Source organism: Manis javanica, chromosome 17 (genome assembly GCF_040802235.1).
Source record: "Manis javanica isolate MJ-LG chromosome 17, MJ_LKY, whole genome shotgun sequence".
NCBI classification, from domain to species: domain Eukaryota; kingdom Metazoa; phylum Chordata; class Mammalia; order Pholidota; family Manidae; genus Manis; species Manis javanica.
Genome location: NC_133172.1, coordinates 28,529,199 through 28,553,486, shown reverse-complemented (window position 1 = coordinate 28,553,486; position 24,288 = coordinate 28,529,199). Strand labels below are relative to the sequence as shown.

General features: G+C 38.4%; 1 protein-coding gene across 1 annotated transcript in view; it reads left to right on the top strand.

The window, feature by feature from the left end:
* The window catches only part of ITFG1 (integrin alpha FG-GAP repeat containing 1), a 321,361-nt gene that overhangs the window by 101,862 nt on the left and 195,211 nt on the right, over positions 1-24,288 (top strand). Inside the window, exon 7 of the mRNA XM_036996514.2 lies at positions 15,513-15,574. Within this exon, the coding sequence (XP_036852409.1) occupies positions 15,513-15,574 (62 nt within the window). The remainder of the gene's footprint in view (positions 1-15,512; positions 15,575-24,288) is intronic.

Here is a 24,288-nt window from a genome sequence, read left to right as displayed (position 1 = left end):
ATTAATGGTGTCTTTTGCTGTACAGAAGCTTTTCAGCTTAATATAGTCCTACTTGTTCATTTTTGCTGTTGTTTTCCTTTCCCGAGGAGATATGTTCAAGAAGAGGTCACTCATGTTTATGTCTAAGAGGTTTTTGCCTATGTTTTTTTCTAAGAGTTTTGTGGTTTCATGACTTACATTCAGCTCTTTGATCCATTTTGAATTTACTTTTGTGTATGGGGTTAGACAATGGTCCAGTTTCATTCTTCTACATGTAGCTCTCCAGTTTTGCAAGCAACATCTGTTGAAGAGACTGTCATTTCGCCATTGTATGTCCATGGCTCCTTTATCAAATATTAATTGACCATATATGTTTGGGTTAATTTCTGGGGTCTCTAATCTGTCCCACTGGTCTGTGGCTCTGTTCTTGTGCCAGTACCAGATTGTCTTGATTACTGTGGCTTAGTAGTAGAGCTTGAAGTTGGGGAGTGAGATCCCTGCCACTTTATTCTTCTTTCTCAGGATTGCTTTGGCTATTCGGGGTCTTTGGTATTTCCATATGAATTTTTGAACTAATTGTTGCAGTTCGTTGAAGAATGTTGCTGGTAATTTGATAGGGATTGCACCAAATCTGTATATTGCTTTGCGCTGGATGGCCATTTTGACAATATTAATTCTTCCTAGCCAAGAGCATGGGATGAGTTTCCATTTGTTAGTGTCCCCTTTAATTTCTCTTAAGAGTGACTTGTAGTTTTCAGGGTATAGGTCTTTCACTTCTTTGGATAGGTTTATTCCTAAGTATTTTATTCTTTTTGATGCAACTGTGAATGGAGTTGTTTTCCTGATTTCTCTTTCTATTGGTTCATTGTTAGTATATAGGAAAGCCACAGATTTCTGTGTGTTAATTTTGTATCCTGCAACTTTGCTGTATTCCGATATCAGTTGTTGTAGTTTTGGAGTGGACTCTTTAGGGTCCTTTATGTACAATATCATGTGGTCTCCATATAGTGACAGTTTAACTTCTTCTTTACCTGTCTGGATTCCTTGTATTTCTTTGTTTTGTCTGATTGCTGTGGCTAGGTCCTCCAGTACTATGTTAAATAACAGTGGGGAGAGTGGACATCCCTGTCTTGTTCCCGATCTCAGAGGAAAAGCTTTCAGCTTCTTGCTGTTCAGTATAATGGTGGCTGTGGGTTTATCATATATGGCCTTTATTATGTTGAGGTACTTGCCCTCTATTCCCATTTTGCTGAGAGTTTTTATCATGAATGGATGTTGAATTTTGTCAAATGCTTTTTCAGCATCTATGGAGATGATCATGTGGTTTTTGTCCTTTTTGTTTATGTGGTGGATGATGTTGATGGATTTTCGAATGTTGTACCATCCTTGCATCCCTGGATGAATCCCACTGGGTCATGGTATATGATCCTTTTGATATATTTTTGCATTCAGTTTGCTAATATTTTATTGAGTATTTTTGCATCTACATTCATCAGGGATATTGGTCTGTAATTTTCTTTTTTGTTGGGGTGTTTGCCTGGTTTTGGTATTAGGGTGATCTTGGCTTCATAGAATGAGTTTGGGAGTAATCCCTCCTCTTCTGTTTTTTGGAAAACTTTAAGGAGAATGGGTGTTATGTCTTCTCTGTGTGTCTGATAAAATTCCAAGATGTATCCATCTGGCCCAGGGGTTTTGTTCTTGGGTAGTTTTTTGATTACCGCTTCAATTTTGTTGCTGGTAATTGGTTTGTTTAGATTCTGTGTTTCTTGGTCAGTCTTGGAAGGTTGTATTTTTCTAGGAAGTTGTCCATTTCTTCTAGGTTTTCCAGTTTATTGGCATATAGGTTTTCATAGTAGTCTTTAATAATTCTTTGTATATCTGTTGGGTCCATCGTGATGTTTCCTTTCTCATTTCTGATTCTGTTGATTTGTGTTGATTCTCTTTTTCTCTTAATAAGTTTGGCTAGAGGCTTATCTATTTTGTTTATTTTCTCAAAGAACCAGCTCTTGGTTTCATTGATTTTTGCTATTGTTTTATTGTTCTCAATTTTGTTTATTTCTTCTCTGATCTTTATTATGTCCCTCCTTCTGCTGATTTTAGTCCTCATTTGTTCTTCTTTTTCCAGTTTCGATAATTGTAATGTTAGACTATTCGTTTGGGATTGTTCTTCCTTCTTCAAGTGTGCCTGGATCGCTGTATACTTTCCTCTTAAGACTGCTTTCGCTAAGTCCCACAGAAGTTGGAGTTTTGTGTTCTTGTTGTCATTTGTTTCCATATATTCCTTGGTCTCTATTTTAATTTGTTTGTTGATCCATTGATTATTTAGGAGCATGTTGTTAAGCCTCCATGTGTTTGTGAGCCTTTTTGTTTTCTTTGTAGAATTTATTTCTAGTTTTATACCTTTGTGGTCTGAAATTTGGTTGGTAAAATTTCAATATTTTGGAATTTACTGAGACTCTTTTTGTGAGCTAGTATGTGGTCTATTCTGGAGAATGTTCCATGTGCACTTGAGAAGAATGTATATCCTGTTGCTTTTGGATGTAGAGTTCTATAGACGTCTATTAGGCCCATCTGTTCTACTGTGTTGTACAGTGCCTCCATGTCCTTACTTATTTGCTGCCCGGTGTATCTATCCTTTGGGGTGAGTGGTGTGTTGAACTCTCCTAAAATGAATGCATTGCAGTCTATTTCCCCCGTTAGTTCTGTTAGTATTTGTTTCACATATACTGGTGCTCCTGTGTTGGGTGCATATATATTTAGAATGGTTATATCCTCTTGTTGGACTTAGCCCTTTATCATTATATAGTGTCCTTCTTTATCTCTTGTTACTTTCTTTGTTTTGAAGTTTACTTTGTCTTATACTAATACTGCAACCCCTGCTTTCTTCTCTCTGTTGTCTGCCTGAAATATGTTTTTCCATCCCTTGACTTTTAGTCTGTGCATGTCTTTGGGTTTGAGGTGAGTTTCTTGTAAGCAGCATATAGATGGGTCTTGCTTTTTTATCCATTCTATTACTGTGTCTTTTGATTGGTGCATTCAGTCCATTTACATTTAGGGTGACTATTGAGAGATATGTACTTATTGCCATTGCAGGCTTTTGATTCGTGGTTACCAAAGGTTCATGGTTGGCCTCTTTAGTATCTTACTGCCTAACTCAGCTCACTTATTGAGCTGTTATATACACTGTCTGGAGATTTCTTTTCTTCTCTCCCTTCTTATTCCTCCTCCTCCATTCTTCATATGTTGGGAGTTTTGTTCTGTGCTGTTTTTAGGAGTGCTCCCATCTTGAGCAGTCCCTGTAAGATGCCCTGTAGAGTTGGTTTGTGGTAGGCAAATCCCGTCAACTTTTGCTTGTCTGGGAATTGTTTAATCCCTCCATCATATTTAAATGATAATCGTGCTGGTTCAAGGCCCTTCTGTTTCATTGCATTAAATATATCATGCCATTCTCTTCAGGCCTGTAAGGTTTCTGTTGAGAAGTTTGATGATAGCCTAATGTGTTTTCCTTTATAGTTGACCATTTTCTCTCTAGCTGCCTTTAAAACTCTTCCCTTGTCCTTGTTCTTTGTCATTTTAATTATTATGTGTCTTGGTGTTGTCCTCCTTGGGTCCTTTCTGTTGAGAGTTCTGTGTATTTCCATGGTCTGTTCGATTATTTCCTCCCCCAGTTTGGGGAAGTTTTCAGTAGTTATTTCTTCAAAGACACTTTCTATCCCTTTTTCTCTCTCTTATTCTTCTGGTACCCCTATAATGTGAATATTATTCCTTTTGGATTGGTCACACAGTTCTCAACATTTTTTCATTCCTGGAGATCCTTTTATCTGTCTGTCAGCTTCTATGTATTCCTGTTCCCTGGTTTCTATTCCATCAATGGCCTCTTGCATCTTATCCATTCTGCTTATAAATCCTTCCAGAGTTCGTTTCCCTTCTGTAATCTCCTTCCTGGCATCTGTGATCTCCCTCCGGACTTCATCCCTTAGCTCTTGAATATTTCTCTGCATCTCCATCAGCATGTTTATGATTTTTATTTTGAATTCTTTTTCAGGAAGACTGGTTAGGTCTGTCTCCTCTGGTGTTGTCTCTGTGATCTTGGTTTGCCTGTAATTTTGCCTTTTCATGGTGATAGAAATAGTTTGCAGAGCTGGGACGAATGATGGCTGGAAGAACTTCCCTTCCTGTTGGTGGCTTTCCTCTCCTGGGAGAACAGCGACCTCTAGTAACTTGTGCTGGGCAGCCCTTTCGTGAGGCGCTGGGTTCTTGTAGCTGTGGATGTGGTCTGGATGTTTTCCTGTGTCCTCTGGTCTCTATTCTGGGAAGAGTTGTCTTTGTTATATTTTCATAAATATATGTGGTTTTGGGAGGAGATATCCGCTGCTCTGCTCACGCCGCCATCTTGGCTCCACCCCCCATTTCTTTACTGTTTGATCATCTTGGTTGTACCAAGACCTCTTAACTTATTTAAGTTAGGGCCTCATGCCTTACAGCATACGAGTTGGTGACCTCTGAGCTAGAAAGCAGTTAAACTCCTGCAGTGAAGGGGAAGAGTTGTTGGCATTAGCTGATTTATCTGATGACTTCAGCAGTCTTGTGGCCTTACTGTGCTTTTCTGTGAACAAGAGGAAACAGGTGAAACATATTTTTATTCTACACTGTCATGCTGCCCTTTCACTAATAACTGCGCCCCAGCAAACCTGGACAGTACTATAGAACAGATGTAAGCGTGAGCTTGGCATATCCTCTGGGCTCACACATAAAAGCAGTACAGATTATGATACTGCTTTGAACCATTCTTTGTGAAAATGTATAAAGCTTCTAGAAAATACCACAAATACTCTATTGACTGCATTTTTCCAAAATGAGCCATAATATTACTCCTTTAGAAATAAGTGACTATCATTCAAAGAGAATTCTTCATGCAGCAACTTCTAAAAGTATTCTAATTATGAATAATTTTTTAAAATTTCATCAGTATATTTTTCCCAAAACATCAACACTGAAATACATAGAGTGCAGTGCCTGAAATCACAATTTTAATTTCTTTCTCCTTACAACAGTATATGAAAAGGGTGTTAGGTATCCATTATTATTAAACTTTAAATTCTGATTGTAATCATAAAACTCTGTTTTTATTTTTCTTAATACGGTGTAGTTCACATGGCCAAACTTCCAGTTTAAGTTTCTAAAACTTCTAAGACATCCTTTTGCTGCCAACTTTAATCAAAGGGCTCTTCATTTGAGGGGAAAGCTGTGCTGCACTTGGCAATAATTAAAATGCAGTGGCTTAATCCTTTCAAGCTATGAATGAAGATAACTGAAGCATAAACCATTTGATGTTTCTTTTTTTATGATATACACTCTTATGAAGGTTTCACATGAAAAAACAATGTGTTTACTACATTTACCCATACTATCAAGTCCCCACCCATAGCCCAATGCACTCACTGTCCATCAGTGCAGCAAGATTCCACAGATTCACTGTTTCCCTTCTCTGTGCTACACTGTTTTCCCCGTGACCCCACACACCATGTGTACTAAACATAATACCCTTCAAACCCCTTCTTCCTCCCTCCTCACCCACCCTGCCACATCCCTCCCCTTTGGTAACCACTAGTTCATTCTTGGAGTCTCTGAGTCTGCTGCTATTTTGTTCCTTCCATTTTGCTTTATTGTTATACTCCACAAATGAGGGAAATCATTTGGCATTTGTCTTTCTAATTGCACTGAGCATAATGTCCTCCAGCTCTATCCATGTTGTTGCAAATGGTAGGGTTTGTTTGTTTCTTATGGCCAAATAGTATTCCATTGCATATATATATACCACATTTTCTTTATCCATTCATCTACTGATGGACAGTTAGGCTGCTTCCATATCTTGGCTATTGTAAAAAGTGCGGCAATAAACATAGGGGTACATATGTCTTTTTGAATCTGAGAAGTTGTATTCTTTGGGTATATTCCAAGGAGTGAGATTCCCGGGTCAAATGGTATTTCTTTAGTTTTTTGAGTAACCTCCATATTGCTTTCCATAATTGTTGAACTAGCCTACATTCCCTCCAGCAGTGTAGGAGGGTTCCCCTTTATCCGCATTCTTGCCAGCATTTGTTGTTCTTATTCTTTTTGATGCTGGCCATCCTTACTGATATGAGGTGATATCTCATCATGGTCTTACTTTGTATTTCCCTGATGATTAGTGATCTGGAGCATCTCTTCATGTGTCTATTGGTCATCTGAATTTCTTCTTTGGTGAACTGTGTCGGGCATGTCATTTACAAATATATTCTCCCATACTGTAGGATGCCTGTTTGTTCTGTTGATGGTGTCCTTTGCTGTACAGAAACTTTTTAGTTTGATTTAGTCCCATAACTAATTTTTGCTTTTATTTCCTTTGCTTGAGGAGATGTATTCAGGAAGAAGTTGCTCATGCTTATATTCAGGAGATATTTGCCTATGTTGTCTTCTAAGAGTTTTATGGTTTCATGACTTACATTCAAGTCTTTAATCTATTTCTAGTTTACTTTTGTGTATGGGGTTAAACAATAATCCAGTTTCATTCTCTTGCATGTACCTGTCCACTTTTGCCAACACCAGCTGTTGAAGAGGCTGTCATTTCCCCAATGTATATCCATGGTTCCTTTATCGTATATTAATTGACCATATATGGTTGGGTTTATATCAGGGCTCTGTAGTATGTTCCATTGGTTTATGGGTCGGTTCTTGTGCCAGTACCAAATTGTCTTTATCACTGTGGCTTTTAGTAGAGCTTGAAGTTGGGGAGCATAATGCCCCCAGCTTTATTCTTCCTTCTCAGAATTGTTTTGGCAATTTGACGTCTTTTTTGGTTCCATATCAATTTTCGAATGATTGTCTCTAGTTCATTGAAGAATGCTGTTGGTATTTTCATAGGAATTACATTGAATCTATAGATTGCTTTAAGCAGGGTGGCCATTTTGACAATATTAATTCTTCCTATCCATGAGCACGGGATGTGTTTCCATTTATTGGTATCTTCTTTAATTTCTCTCGTGAGTGTCTTGTAGTTTTCCGAGTATAGGTCTTTCACTTCCTTGGTTAGGTTTATTCCTAGGTATTTTATTCTTTTTGATGCAACTGTGAGTGGAATTGTTTTCCTGATTTCTTTCTCTGCTAGTTCATCGTTAGTGTATAGTAATGCAACAGATTTCTGTGTATTAATTTTGTATCCTGCAACTTTGCTGAGTTCAGATATTAGATCCAGTAGTTTTGGAGTGGTTACTTTAGGGATTTTTATGTACAGTATCATGTAATCTGCAAACAGGGAGAGTTTAACTTTTTCCTTCCCATTACAGATGACTTTCATTTCTTTGTGTTGTCTGATTGCCATGGCTAGGACCTCCAGAACTATGTTGAATAAAAGTGGGGAGAGTGGGCATCCTTGTCTTTTTCCCGATCTTAAAGGAATGGCTTTCAAGCTTCTTGCTTTTTAAGTATGGTGTTGGCTGTGGGTCTGTCATATATGGCCTTTATTATGTTGAGGTACTTGCCCTCTATACCCAATTTGTTGAGATTTTTTATCATTAATGGATGTTGAATTTTGTCAAATGCGTTTTCAGCATCTATGGAGATAATCATGTGGTTTTTGTACTTCTTTTTGTTGATGTGGTGGATGATGTTGGTGGATTTTCGAATGATGTACCATCCTTGCATCCAAGGAATAAATCCTACTTGATCATGATGTATGATCTTTTTTATGTATTTTTTAATTCGGTTTGCCAATATTTTGTTGAGTATTTTTGCATCTATGCTCATCAGGGATATTGATCTGTAATTTTCTTTTTTGGGGGTGTCTCTGCCTGGTTTTGGTATTAGAGTGATGCTCACCTCATAGAATGAGTTTGGAAGTATTTCCACCTCTTCTACTCTTTGGAAAACTTTAAGGAGGATGGGTATTATGTTTGATAAAATTCAGCAGTGAAGCCATCTTGTCCAGGGGTTTTATTCTTAGTTGTTTTTTTTTGATTACCAGTTTTATTTCATTGCTGGTACTTGGTCTGATCAGATTTTCTGTTTCTTTCTGTGTCAGCCTTGGAAGGTTGTATTTTTCTACAAAGTTTTTCATTTCTTCTTCATTATCCAGGTTGTTAACATATAATTTTTCATAATATTCTCTAATAATTCTTTGTATTTCTGTGGTAACGATCATTTTTCCTTTTTCATTTCAGACTCTGTTTATGTATGTAGACTCTCTTCTTTTCTTGATAAGTCTGGCTAGGGGTTTATCTGTTTTGTTTATTTTCTTAAAGAACCAGCTCTTGCTTTCATTGATTCTTTCTGCTGTTTTATTCTTCTTGATTTTATGTTCTAATCTTTATTATGTCCCTCCCTCTGCTGTCGTTGTGCCTCATTTCTACTTATTTTTCTATTTTCATTAATCGTGAGGTTAGACTGCTTATATGGGATTCTTCTTCTTTCCTGAGGTAGGCCTGTATTGCAATGTACTTTCCTCTTAGCATGCCTTGGCTGTGTCCCACAGATTTTGCAGTGTTGAATTATTGTTGTCATTTGTCTCCATATATTGCTTGATCTCTGTTTCTATTCGGTCAGTGATCCATTAGTTATTTAGGAGAATGTTGTAAAGCCTCCATGTGTTTGTGGGATTTTTCATTTTCTTTGCATAATTTATTTCTAGTTTCATACCTTTGTGGTCTGAGAAACTGGTTGATACAATTTCAATCTTTATGAATTTACCTATGCTCTTTTTGTGGCCTAGTATATGATCTATCCTTGAAAATGTTCCATGTGCATTTGAGAAGAATGTTTATTCTGCTGCTTTTGGGTGTAAAGTTCTGTAGATGTCTGTTAAGTCCATCTGTTCTAATGTGTTTTTCAGTGCCTCTGTGTACTTATTTTCTGCCTGGTTGATCTGTCCTTCAGAGTCACTGGAGTGTTGAAGTCTCCTAGAATGAATGCATTGCATTCTATTTCCCCTTTTATTTCAGTTAGTATTTGTTTTACATATGTAGGTGCTCCTGTGTTGGGAGCATAGATATTTATAATGGTTATATCTTCTTATTGGATTGACCCCTTTATCGTTATGTAATGTCCTTCTTTGTCTCTTGTGACTTTCTTTGTTTTGAAGTCTATTTTGTCTGATACAAGTACTGCAACTCTTGCTTTTTTCTTTCTATTAGTTGCATAAAATATCTTTTTCCATCCCTTCACTTTTAGTCTGTGTATGTCTTTGTGTTTAAAGTGAATATCTTGTAGGCAGCATATAGATGGGTCTTGTTTTTTTATACATTTAGTGACTCTGGTGCATTCGGTCCATTTACATTTAGGGTGATTATCGATATATATGTACTTATTACCATTGCAGGCTTTAGATTAGTGGTTACCAAAGGTTCAAGGTTAACTTCCTTACTATCTAAGAGGCTAACTTAACTCACTTAATATGCTATTACAAACACAATCTAAGGGTTCTTGTCTTTTTCTCATTCTTTTCTTCCTCCTCCATTCTTTATATATTAGGTATCATATTCTGTACTCTTTGTCTATCCCTTGATTCACTTTGGGGATAGTTAATTTAATTTTCCATTTGCTTAGTAATTAGCTGTTCTGCTTTCTTTACTGTGGTGACAGCTTTCAACTTTAGGCACCCTTCCATCTATAGCAGTCACTCCAATATAGACTGTAGAGATCATTTGTGGGAGGTAAATCCTCTCAGCTTTTGTTTATCTGGAAATTGTTTAATCCCTCCTTCAAATTTAAATGATAATCTTGCCAGATAAAGTAATCTTGGTTCCAGGCCCTTCTGCTTCATGGCATTAAATACATCATGGCACTCACTTCTGGCCTGTATGTTTCTGCTGAGAAATCTGATGTTAGCCTGTTGTGCTTTCCTTTGTATGTGACCTTATTTCTCTCTCTGACTACTTTTAATATTCTGTTCTTATCCTTGATCTTTGGCATTTTAATTACTATATATCTTGGTGTTGTCTTCCTTGAGTCCCTTGTGTTGGGAGATCTGTGGATCTCCATGGCTTGAGAGACTGTCTCCTTCCCCAGATTGGGGAAGTTTTCAGCAATTACCTCCGCAAAAACACTTTCTATCCCTTTCTCTCTCTCTTCTTCTGGTACCTCTATAATGCAAATATTGTTCCGTTTGGATTGGTCCCACAGTTCTCTCAATATTCTTTCATTCTTAGAGATCCTTTTTTCTCTCTGTGCCTCAGCTTCTTTGTATTCCTCTTCTAGTTTCTGTTTCATTTATCGTCTCCTCCACTGTATCCAGTCTACTTTTAATTCCCTCCATTGTGCTCTTCAACGATTGGATCTCCAACTGAAATTCATTCCTGAGTTCTTCAATATCTTTCCGTACTTCCATTAGCATCTTAATTATTTTTATTTTGAACTCCCTTTCAGGAAGAGTCATAAGGTCCATGTCATCTTTCTCTGGAGTTATATTAATTTTACTCTGTACCAGGTTCCCTTGGCGTTTCATATTTTTATATGGCACCCTCTAGTGTCCAGAAGCTCTACTCTCTGGAGCTGCTCAGCCCCTGAAGCAGTGTCGGGGATCACAGGAGAGTGGTATTGTTGCTTGGGGGAAGGAAAGAGCTGTTTCCTCCTTCCCGGCTGCTATGCCTGTCTCAACCGCCTGAACCAGTGGGCTGAGCACACAAGTATAAGCTTTTGTCCCAGAGCAGCCGTATATGGATCCCTGCTTTCCACAAGCAGCTGGAATATCAGTCTCTCCAAGAATTCTGCCTGTCTTAGCTTCCCAACCCCGTAATCACAAGAGTATCATGAAAGCACCATGAAATTTAGGTTTGTGGTCTCAGAGCAGATCTTCGCAGTTAGGTATTCAGCAGTCCCAGGCCTCCCCTCCCCGCTCTGTTTCTCTTCTTCTTCCCGGTGAGGTAGGCTGCGTGACGGCCTTGGGTCCCACCGGGCCCCATCTCTGGTACGTTACCCAGTTCCGTGAGGTCTGCTCTTATCTCCAGGTGTATACAATCTGGTGCAGGCCTCTTTCCTGTTGCTCTCTCAGGATTAGTTGTATTAATTATATTTTCATATTATATGCTGTTTTAAGAGGAAGCCTCTGTCTCTCCTCGCATGCCACCATCTTTTTTCCTATTCGGTGTTTTTATACACACTTACTTAACAGTGTGTGTTTTCTGGAGAAGAAACTGCATGTGCAATGAGTATTTTCACTATTTTATTTGTTAGAAGATTCTAATGAAAAAGCATTTAATTGACTTTGGGGTTATCCTGATTTTTCACCAACTCATGATGTGATCTTTTGTTAAGGATTATTCCTTCAGATGAATACCAGTAATGTCAGCTATCATCTAGTTCCTTTTAACATTTTTTAAATTAGTTTTCAAGACAGAAAAGGCAAACCCATATCTAGAATATGTCTACTCCTGTAAAGAGAATTTTTCCCGCTTCTAGGGTGGAAGGAATCCAATGTAACCACCTTGCTCCAACTCTTTATTCTGCCCCACCCTGCTCCCTGTCCTCCATGCCCCACCCATCATTCTATCCTTGATCAAGCACTGTCAAAATACTCTCCTGGCTTCTGTCAGTACATGTTAGCTAGGTCCTGGACTTAATTCAGGCTATAGTCCCTTTTACCTGTACATGTCCATCACATTCCTGGCCAGGTTGTTTTGTAACTTAACTCTACTTTTTAGCTTAGTGGCCAGGAGAGAAGCTAGCACAGACTTTAGGATGTAGGAATCATGTTGGCTAATGGGAGGTAAACTTCTTTATCTTCAAATGGAAGCTAACACCAGCCTTTAACAGTGAAGAGTGGGCCAGTTACGCAGGCTCTGCAGGTTTAAGTGAACCTGGAGATTCAAAATTTTCAGGTTCGTCACCCAGATGTACCTGTCCTGTGGGTTAAGTATCATTCTTCACAACTAAGGCCCTAACCTTAGCATATCAGTGCAGCTTAGCTTTGAGAATATAACCTTCTTGGAAGCTCTTCTACTCTTACCATTAAGTCCTGGTCTTGGTCCTCAGCTCTCCTTGCCCTCCTACTGCAGAAAATGAGAACCTCATTATACGCTACCCAAGAGGCCCTCTTAACTTTCACACTTAGCTTTCATTTTCCAATCAATCTTACTCAGCTTTTGTGTCTTTGCTTTATTTCCTCAATTGAGCTTAGCAATAACCATCTAATTCCACTGTCCTTATACTTAGTGTTTACCCATATTTCTCAAAATGCCTAAACTGTCACACCCACTAGTGTATTCCCTTCTACCAGAATACTATCCCAACACAGCACCAGTAAAAGTAGTGAGACTGCCTGTGCACTGCTTACACCAAGTGAAGGAATCCTTACTGCCAGCCCTGGGTTATGTGATCCAACTCCAGAATCTCAGTGTCTGATGTCTCATCTGACTTCTGGTACAACTGGTATGTTGGGTTCCCTGGGAAGCAGACTCTGAAATATAGATTAATGTATAAGAAGCTTGATTTTAGACTTTGTAGCAAATATCACTAGAAGGTCGATAAGGAAGCAGAGTTGAGCTGTGATTCAGTGTCAATAAAAGCTTCAACTGACCCTGAGCCCTCTAAATGTGGAATGGCCCTGCAGAGTTGTCCTGAGTTGTGTTGAGGGCCTCTATCCTTTACTCTTCTGAATTGAACAGTTATTGAATGCAGGCTAGCACAGAAAGGGAACAACCTTTGGCAAAGTAATCTTTCAGCCAAAACTGTTCCAGAAAGGGCTGACTACTTAGGCTGTCTGCCAGCAGCATTTCCATCATCAGAGAGAATAGGTCCTTCATTCCTGAAGGGATCTTGGTAGCATGTGACAGCATCCATTAGAATTTCATTGAATACATTTCCTTTAAATTTATTATGTGAATTACTGTTAACCATGTGAGAGGGTGAGAACTTTATTGCTTTGTTGACTAAAATTTATTGTAGCTGTTGTTCTCATTTCATTCAAAGTCTGAGGCAGAATTCTTCATATTGAATTATTAGTAGTTATCTTTATTTTTATTTTTCTACACGTTTATGTTTATAGCCTCTTTACATAACTGAGTAGTGAGATGAGATTTTTTAAAATCTATTTTACAAGATACTTATAATCCCTTTTCTCACTTTACTATTTTTCAGTCTTAATAAATAGCTAGTAAAGCTATGAAAATAGAATCAGCAAACATTTGTGTATTATAGTTCTTAAATTTTCTAAATATTAATGAAACAGCAGGAACCTCATAATTTATCACCTCTTATGCAAATATATTGAGACTAATGCAACACCAATAGAAAAAAACATTTGATTTTTTCCAGGAATGGTAATGGATTGCTGAAAGCCACTCCCTTATAACTATCCCTGCTTGGTCATTTGTGGTAACAGAATAGCTCTTTGAATCCCATAGTACTAACTGGCTTATCAAGGCAATGAGCCTTTAACCCCTTGTTGGAAAGATGCCTCCTCAGTTGTTATCAAGTGACTTAAAAATTTCAATGTTTTCAGTTTGAACAAGTTCACCTGTGTTATATTACATAATAGCATAATTGCCCCTTTTCTGAAATAGCTCAGAGCTTGTATTGATATGGCTTCTGGTAATTCTTAGAAATCTCTGTGGCTGTTAATCCCTAGTCGCCTTCTTACTCTGATTATCCACATTTTCAAGTAATTTTAAACATGAAACAGCTTTTAAACATTCTTAGTGCAATTGTCACTATGATTAGTCACTTATTTTTATTGAAACACATTAACATAAGATCCTTCTTTTCCCAAGACTCCATGTAAAGATGCAGTATTTTTAGATAGTCCAAGCAGATTTGCAAGAACCATGATATCGTTTATTCAACCATCATTTGAACCCATACTATTTCCAAACACAAAGAACACAGAGAAATAAAGATCAATTAGGCATGACTCCTCCCCTCCAGAAGCTCAATAAAGACAGATGTGAAACCAGAATGTCATGGTATATTGTAATAACCACAACTATAAATACATCACACTGGAATGACATTGGAGGGAAAGCTGTGCCTAGGGAGAGGAAGGGCTTCAGGAAGATTGGGACACGAGCTAATTCTGAAGAATTAAAATTCTTTTAATTGGTGGCTATGAGGTAAAAGCAGAGTTAGCTTCTTGTGAGGAAAGTAAGCGGAAATGAACCTGGAAATAAAGGTAGGTAGGTCTTTACATGAGGAGAAGAGATCCTGGAAGAGAAGGAATGAGATAAAATTTGCACTTTTGTTCTTTAATCATGTTGATGACAATATGGAGGTTACATGGGAAAAGGAGAGGAGGTTGGCTATAGGTACATCATCACACAAATCTCATATATTGAGTTTTCCTAGATGAATATGGAAATAAACACTTCATTGGGAATATGTGTTTGACATAGTAAAGACTACATTTCTATATCCATAAGGCAAAGTATCCTTAGTATGGTGAAAAAAATAGCTATAGAGATATTTGATACATTGACATAAAGAATGTTTCTACTTACTCAGAGTCAGGAGTTTTGAGTTGAATTTTGTTATAAACTAATTATAACAGTAAACAAATTATTTAGCTTCTGGGGATTTTAGGAAACTATTATAATTATATAAATTAACTTCATTAAGTTCATATGAAACCTTTACAGAAAATACATTAAAATGTGAACATAAATTAACTTCATTAAGTTCATATGAAACCTTTACAGAAAATACATTAAAATGTGAATGATCATTTTCTAAACATACTTAATGGGGGGGAAAAAAGCCTTTTCTTTAAAATAGTCATGGTCTTCACATCACTCTGAATAATTTCCATTTTTTAAAGCACCAAAGAATATTGTCATTTTAATATTCACCTCGTCATTTAAAAATTTTATATGTTTCCCAAGAAAAATTGCCATTTTGCAAACATAATAAATACTGCTACTAGGATAGATTTGCAGTTCACCTAGTCTTTGCATTAATAAGATGTTTGGTTTGACTGTCAATCTATTGTTTTTCAAAAAATTTTATTAAAATTCTTGGACTTTCCAGTAAGACACTTTCTTTAGTTGGAATATATGAAGACAATTCTACTACCCAAAATTTTAAATATAATTTATTGTTCATTTAACATGAATGCTAAAGATTTTGGATGCTGTAGCACTGTGATTTAAAATAATGCTGAAACTATGATATATGATATATATGATATATACGTGTTACTTTTAGGGTGAGAAAGCAAAATGTGATTGCAATCAGATTATCTTTTTTACAAATATAGTCTACCTTAGAAAAAAAATGTGGAAGATAAAGTAATACACATAATTGTTCTTAAAAACAAAGAATGCTTTTGAAGGACTAATACTAAAAATACTAAATGCTTTTGAAGGACTAATGCTCTTTTTAAAAACATTTTCCTTAATTGTACTAATACAGGATCATCTTTGTTTTCTTTTATGGGATCAGTGTCCTTAAAATTAATTAACATATGTTTAAGTACAACTCTATTAATAAGTATTTTTATGTATTACATTGCTTCCTGTTTTTAAATGTATGCCTCAGTAACAAAGCTTACGATTTTATTATTTTCCTTCTAGATTTATTCCTCACAACATTGTCTGCCTCTAGTACTTTCCAGTTTGAGTTATTGGAAAATTTGGTAAGAAATTTTTTCTTTGAAGCATTTCTAAATGATGGCTTTCAGTAAAAGCACACAATTTTAGAAAATAAAATGAAAGTAATCACTTGGTCGGTTAATTTCAACAATAAATAGAATAACTTTAAAAGCTTTCAGTTGCATTGCTGCATTCAAACTACTGTGTATTGCTGAAGGAAATGATTCATTCAGCATCAGTTCCTCTGCAGGTTTTTAGGCATGACTGCCAATTAAACCAATCAGTCTGCCCTAATGCGCATGTTAACAGGGCTCCTGCTAGGCTCTCAGCTGTTGAGAGAGGTTACTGTCATTTAATTTGTCAGCATGGTGGTTTATTGAAAACCTTTTTAAAAGACTAATTTTCCCTCGTTGCCTTCAGGCTTACATAAGAATTAGAAAAACAAACACTAAACTTACTCCCAACTTGACTGGATTAAGGAGTCTTTCTTTCCCAATATATATATATTTTTTTTTTTTTTTTTTTTTTTTTTTTTTTTTGAGAGGGCATCTCTCATATTTATTGATCAAATGGTTGTTAACAACAATAAAATTCAGTATAGGGGGGTCAATGCTCAATGTACAATCATTAATCCATCTCAAGCCTAATTCTCGTCAGTCTCCAATCTTCTGAAGCATAACGAACAAGTTCTTACATGGTGAACGAATTCTTACAGAGTGAATAAATTCTTACATGGTGAACAGTACAAGGGCAGTCATCACAGAAACTTTCGGTTTTGATCATGCAATATGAACTATAAACCATCAGGTCAAATATGAATATTCATTTGATTTTTGTACTTGATTTATATGTTGATCCCACATTTCTCCTATTATTATTATTATTTTTATTTTTAATAAAATGCTGAAGTGGTAGGTAGATGCAAGATAAAGGTAGAAAACATAGTTTAGTGCTGTAAGAAGGCAAATGTAGATGATCAGATGATCAGGTGTGTGCCTATGGACTAAGTATTAATCCAGGCTAGACAAGGGCAGCAAAACATCCACGGATGCAGAAGATTTCTCTCAAAACAGGGGGGGTGAGGTTCTGAGCCTCACCTCTGTTGATCCCCAAATTCTCACCTGATGGCCCCCCTGCGACTGTGCCTGTCTTAGGTTGTTCCTCCCTTGAGGAATCTTACCCGTCTCTGGCTAACCAGTCATCTTCCGGGGCCATACAGGGAAATGTAAAGTTGGTAAGTGAGAGAGAAGCCATATTGTTTGCAAAGGTTAGCTTTTTACTTCTTTGCAGATTTATGCCCTGTGGCTTCTATGCCCAGCACTTGTCTCGAGGTATCTTTACCACCTGGAGGAATTATGATACTCGGTAAATTCGATATGAGGCACGAATTCTATTTAAAGTTTGTAATTAGGAAGGAAGAAGAAAAGCTATAGATGTAGCATATGAAGGAAACTTGGGAGGATTGATTATTTCTTTGACATATCTTCTTGTATAGTACCTTAAGTATGTATAGGTTTTAAACTACTAACTAATTTGCACACACATATTGACATAATAGGAATACGGTGACATAAACAAAGCAAATCTATAATTACCAGCCATCTCCAGTGAAGCCAAGAAAACCATTTAGGCACCCTAGGCATTTGTGAAAATTTATCTATGATATGATGGATATTTTCCAACTGTACTTGAACCATCAGACAAATTAAAGCAGCCCATTTCTGGGATCTGTTCACATCCCATATGTTCTTTTAACCATAGATAGTCTATAGTCATGAGATTTTGGGGTGCTACAACTTGCACCCCTCCCAACTCCTGGTTGAGTTCCAACAGACAGATCCGGTCAAATTCGTTGTCTCACTGTATGCACATGCCAGCCTAGACATCTCCCTCCTCCTTCTCATGGCAAGTCCAGGAGATGGTGGGCTGGATGCAGCCACAACCGCAGCATCGTCCGGATCCCTGTGGAGGCTTTTTGATGATCATCCCCCGGCACGAGTCCTCCAGAGAGTGCTGATGCCGGAAGCTCCTCCTCATATCGTATCTTAGTTCATTTTCTGGGTATCCAAGCTAGGCCTTGATCTTCTGCGTAGAAACAAACAGACCCTTTGCCCACACTTTGACATGCCCTCTATACCACTGTGCAGAACTCATTGGAGGTCAGCACACAGTAACTGCTTTTTTTTTTTTTTTTTTTAATTAAGAGAAAGGAATATTATCAGAAAAGAGTACCTCCATAGCTGATCATCTGACACCCTTTAAGTGATCAACATTAAGGATATTTAAAGCATGCGTTGATCTTTGATTTACCAATAGTTTTATCCTGTTAAGGAGTAATCCCCCTTTTCTTTCTTTCTTTCTTTTTTTTTTTTTTTTTTAAATTTTTAATCTACACTTACCTGAAGAATACTATGTTTACTATGCTCTCCCCTATATCAGGTCCCCCCTAACAACCACATTACGGTTACTGTCCATCAGCTTAGCAAAATGTTGTAGAGTCACTACTTGTCCTCTCTGTGTTGTGCAGCCCACCCTCCCCTTTCTCCCTCCCCCCCATGCATGCTAATCTTAATACCCCCCTTCTTCTTCCCCCCCCTTATCCCTCCCTGCCCACCCATCCTCCCCAGTTCCTTTCCCTTTGGTACCTGTTAGTCCATTTTTGGGTTCTGTAATTCTGCTGCTGTTTTGTTCCTTCAGTTTTTCCTTTGTTCCTATACTCCTCAGATGAGTGAAATCATTTGGTATTTCTCTTTCTCCGCTTGGCTTATTTCACTGAGCATAATACTCTCCAGCTCCATCCATGTTGCTGCAAATGGTTGGATTTTTCCACTTCTTATGGCTGAGTAGTATTCCATTGTGTATATGTACCACATCTTCTTTATCCATTCATCTACAGATGGACATTTAGGTTGCTTCCAATTCTTGGCTATTGTAAATAGTGCTGCGATAAACATAGGAGTGCATCTGTCTTTCTCAAACTTGATTGCTGTGTTCTTAGGGTAAATTCCTAGGAGTGGAATTCCTGGGTCAAATGGTAGGTCTGTTTTGAGCATTTTGATGCACCTCCATACTGCTTTCCACAATGGTTGAACTAATTTACATTCCCACCAGCAGTGTAGGAGGGTTCCCCTTTCTCCACAGCCTCGCCAACATTTGTTGTTGTTTGTCTTTTGGATGGCAGCTATCCTTACTGGTGTGAGGTGATACCTCATTGTAGTTTTAATTTGCATTTCTCTGATAATTAGCGATGTGGAGCATCTTTTCATGTGTCTCTTGGCCATCTGTATTTCTTTTTTGGAGAACTGTCTGTTCAGTTCCTCTGCCCATTTTTTAATTGGGTTATTTGTTTTTTGTTTGTTGAGGCGTGTGAGCTCTTTATATATTCTGGACGTCAAGCCTTTATCAGATCTGTCATTTTCAAATATATTCTCCCATACTGTAGGGTTCCTTTTTGTTCTATTGATGGTGTCTTTCGCTGTACAGAAGCTTTTCAGCTTAATGTAGTCCCACTTGCTCATTTTTGCTGTTGTTTTCCTTGCCCGGGGAGATATGTTCAAGAAGAGATCACTCATGTTTATGTCTAAGAGGTTTTTGCCTATGTTTTTTTCCAAGAGTTTAATGGTTTCGTGACTTACATTCAGGTCTTTGATCCATTTTGAGTTTACCTTTGTATATGGGGTTAGACAATGGTCCAGTTTCATTCTCCTACATGTAGCTGTCCAGTTTTGCCAGCACCATCTGTTGAAGAGACTGTCATTTTGCCATTGTATGTCCATGGCTCCTTTATCAAATATTAATTGACCATATATGTTTGGGTTAATTTCTGGGGTCTCTAATCTGTTCCACTGGTCTGTGGCTCTGTTCTTGTGCCAGTACCAAATTGTCTTGATTACTATGGCTTTGTAGTAGAGCTTGAAGTTGGGGAGTGAGATCCCCCCTACTTTATTCTTCTTTTTCAGGATTGCTTTGGCTATTCGGGGTCTTTGGTGTTTCCATATGAATTTTTGAATTATTTGTTCCAATTCATTGAAGAATGTTGCTGGTAATTTGAGAGGGATTGCATCAAATTTGTATATTGCTTTTGGCAGGATGGCCATTTTGACGATATTAATTCTTCCTAGCCATGAGCATGGGATGAGTTTCCATTTATTAGTGTCCCCTTTAATTTCTCTTAAGAGTGACTTGTAGTTTTCAGAGTATAAGTCTTTCACTTCCTTGGTTAGGTTTATTCCTAGGTATTTTATTCTTTTTGATGCAATGGTGAATGGAATTGTTTTCCTGATTTCTCTTTCTATTGATTCGTTGTTAGTGTATAGGAAAGCTACAGATTTCTGTGTGTTGATTTTGTATCCTGCAACTTTGCTGTATTCCGATATCAGTTCTAGTAGTTTTGGAGTGGAGTCTTTAGGGTTTTTTATGTACAGTATCATATCATCTGCAAATAGTGACAGTTTAACTTCTTCTTTACCAATCTGGATTCCTTGTATTTCTTTGTTTTGTCTGATTGCCGTGGCTAGGACCTCCAGTACTATGTTAAATAACAGTGGGGAGAGTGGGCATCCCTGTCTGGTTCCCGATCTCAGTGGAAATGCTTTCAGCTTCTCGCTGTTCAGTATAATGCTGGCTGTGGGTTTATCATATATGGCCTTTATTATGTTGAGGTACTTGCCCTCTATTCCCATTTTGCTGAGAGTTTTTATCATGAATGGATGTTGAATTTTGTCAAATGCTTTTTCAGCATCTATGGAGATGATCATGTGGTTTTTGTCTTTCTTTTTGTTGATGTGGTGGATGATGTTGATGGATTTTCGAATGTTGTACCATCCTTGCATCCCTGGGATGAACCCCACTTGGTCATGGTGTATGATCCTTTTGATATACTGTTGAATTCTGTTTGCTAATATTTTATTGAGTATTTTTGCATCTACGTTCATCAGGGATATTGGTCTGTAATTTTCTTTTTTGGTGGGGTCTTTGCCTGGTTTTGGTATTAGGGTGATGTTGGCTTCATAGAATGAGTTTGGGAGTATTCCCTCTTCTTCTATTTTGTGGAACACTTTAAGGAGAATGGGTATTATGTCTTCTCTGTGTGTCTGATAAAATTCCGAGGTAAATCCGTCCGGCCCCGGGGTTTTGTTCTTGGGTAGTTTTTTGATTACTGTTTCAATTTCTTTGCTTGTAATTGGTTTGTTTAACTTTTGTGTTTCTTCCTTGGTCAGTCTTGGGAGGTTGTATTTTTCTAGGAAGTTGTCCATTTCTTCTAGGTTTTCCAGCTTGTTGGCATATAGGTTTTCATAGTAGTCTTTAATAATTCTTTGTATTTCTGTGGAGTCTGTCGTGATTTTTCCATTCTCATTTCTGATTATGTTGATTTGTGTTGACTCTCTTTTTCTCTTAATAAGTTGGGCTAGAGGCTTATCTATTTTGTTTATTTTCTCAAAGAACCAGCTCTTGGTTTCGTTGATTTTTGCTATTGTTTTATTCTTCTCAATTTTGTTTATTTCTTCTCTGATCTTTATTATGTCCCTCCTTCTGCTGACTTTAGGCCTCATTTGTTCTTCTTTTTCCAGTTTTAATAATTGTGATGTTAGACTATTCATTTGGGATTGTTCTTCCTTCTTCAAGTGTGCCTGGATTGCTATATACTTTCCTCTTAAGACTGCTTTCGCTGCATCCCACAGAAGTTGGGGCTTAGTGTTGTTGTTGTCATTTGTTTCTATATATTCCTTGATCTCTATTTTGATTTGTTCATTGATCCATTGATTATTTAGTAGCATGTTGTTAAGCCTCCATGTGTTTGTGAGCCTTTTTGTTTTCTTTGTAGAATTTATTTCTACTTTCATACCTTTGTGGTCTGAAAAATTGGTTGGTAGAATTTCAATATTGTGGAATTTACTGAGGCTCTTTTTGTGAGCTAGTATGTGGTCTATTCTAGAGAATGTTCCATGTGCACTTGAGAAGAATGTATATCCTGTTGCTTTTGGATGTAAAGTTCTATAGATGTCTATTAGGTCCATCTGTTCTAGTGTGTTGTTCAGTGCCTGTGTGTCTTTACTTATTTTCTGCCCGGTGGATCTATCCTTTGGGGTGAGTGGTGTGTTGAAGTCTCCTACAATGAATGCATTGCAGTCTATTTCCCTCTTTAGTTCTGTTAGTATTTGCTTCACATATGCTGGTGCTCCTGTATTGGGTGCATATATATTTAGAATGGTTATATCCTCTTGTTGGACTAAGCCCTTTATCATTATGTAGTGGCCTTCTTTATCTCTTGTTACTTTCTTTGTTTTGAAGTCTATTTTGTCTGATATTAGTACTGCAACCCCTGCTTTCTTCTCACTGTTGTTTGCCTGAAATATGTTTTTCCATCCCTTGACTTTTAGTCTATGCTTATCTTTGGGTTTAAGGTGAGTTTCTTGTAAGCAGCATATAGATGGGTCTTGCTTTTTTATCCATTCTATTACTCTATGTCTTTTGATTGGTGCATTAAGTCCATTTACATTTAGGGTGACTATTGAAAGATATGTACTTATTGCCATTGCAGGCTTTAGATTCGTGGTTACCAAAGGTTCAAGGTTAGCTTCTTTAGTATCTTACTGCCTAACTTAGCTCGCTTATTGAGCTGTTATATACACTGTCTGGAGAGTCTTTTCTTCTCTCCCCTCTTATTCCTCCTCCTCCCTTCTTCATATGTTGTGTGTTTTGTTCTGTGCTCTTTTTAGGGGTGCTCCCATCTAGAGCAGTCCCTGTAGGATGCCCTGTAGAGGTGGTTTGTGGGAAGCAAATTCCCTCAGCTTTTGCTTGTCTGGGAATTGTTTGATCCCACCATCATATTTAAATGATAGTCGTGCTGGATACAGTATCCTTGGTTCAAGGCCCTTCTGTTTCATTGCATTAAGTATATCATGCCATTCTCTTCTGGCCTGTAGGGTTTCTGTTGAGAAGTCTGATGTTAGCCTGATTGGTTTTCCTTTATAGGTGACCTTTTTCTCTCTAGCTGCCTTTAAAACTCTTTCCTTGTCCTTGATCCTTGCCATTTTAATTATTATGTGTCTTGGTGTTGTCCTCCTTGGATCCTTTCTGTTGGGGGTTCTGTATAATTCCATGGTCTGTTCGATTATTTCCTCCCCCAGTTTGGGGAAGTTTTCAGCAATTATTTCTTCAAAGACCCTTTCTATCCCTTTTCCTCTTTCTTCCTCTTCTGGTATCCCTATAATACGAATGTTTTTCCTTTTGTATTGGTCACATATTTCTCTTAGTGTTGTTTCATTCCTGGAGATCCTTTTATCTCTCTCTATGTCAGCTTCTATACGTTCCTGTTCTCTGGCTTCTATTCCTTCAATGGCCTCTTGCATCTTATCCATTCTGCTTATAAATCCTTCCAGGGATTGTTTCACTTCTGTGATCTCTTTCCTGACATCTGTGATCTCCTTCCGGACTTCATCCCACTGCTCTTGCATTTTTCTCTGCATCTCATCCCACTGCTCTTGCATTTTTCTCTGCATCTCATCCCATTGCTCTTGCATTTTTTTCTGCATCTCTGTCAGCATGTTCATGATTTTTATTTTGAATTCTTTTTCAGGAGGACTAGTTAGGTCTGTCTCCTTCTCAGGTGTTGTCTCTGTGATCTTTGTCTGCCTGTAGTTTTGCCTTTTCATGGTGATAGAGATAGTCTGCAGAGCTGGTACAAGTGACCGCTGGAAGAGCTTCCCTTCTTGTTGGTTTGTAGCCTTTTCCTGGGAGAATAGCGACCTCTAGTGGCTTGTGCTGGGCAGCTGTGCGCAGACAGGGCTTCTGCTTCCTGCCCAGTTGCTTTGGGGTTTATCTCCACTGTTGCTGTGGGCTTGGCCTGGCTGGGGCTGTTCCTCCAAAATGGTGGAGCCCCGTTAGAGGGGGAGCAGCCAGGAGACTATTTATCTCCGTAAGGGGCCTCTGTGCTCCCTGCTGCCCAGGGGGTTAGAGTGCCCAGAGATCCCCAGATTCCCTGCTTCTGGTCTAAGTGACCTGTCCTGCCCCTTTAAGATTTCCAAAAAGCACTCTCCAAACCAAAACAACAACAGCAACAATGAGAGAGGGAACAGAAAGGAAAAAAAAAAGAAAAAACACGCGATTTTTTTTTTTTTTTCCTCAGGTGCCTGTCCCAGGCACCCGCGCACTGGTCCTTCTGCCCTGTCTCCCTAGCACCAGGGTCCCTGTCCTTTCAAGGCTTCCAAAAAGCACCCACCCACCGGTCCCGCAGGGAAGGAACGCTCAATATTCTTTGTCCTCAGGCACTGGTCCCACGCACCCGCTCACCAGTCCTGCCGCCCTGCCTCCCTAGCACCGGGGTCCCTGTCCCTTCAAGGCTTCCAAAAAGCACTTGGCAAAAAGAGAGAAAAAAAAGGGGAGAAACGCGCGATTTCTTCCGTCCTCAGGTGCTGGTCTCAGGCACCCACCCACCGGTCCCACAGGGAAAAATGCGGGATATTCTTTGTCCTCAGGTGCCGGTCCCAGGCACCCGCTCACCAGTCCCGCCGCCCTGCCTCCCTAGCACCGGGGTCCCTGTCCCTTTTAGGCTTCCAAAAAGCACTCGCAGAAAAGAGAAAAAAAAAAAGGGGAAAAACGCGCGATTTCCTCTGTCCTCAAGTGCCGGTCTCAGGCACCCGCCCACCGGTCCCGCAGGGAAAAACGGGGGATATTCTTTGTCCTCAGGCGCCGGTCCCAGCCACCCGCTCACCAGTCCCGCCACCGTGCCTCCCTAGCACTGGGGTCCCCGTCCCTT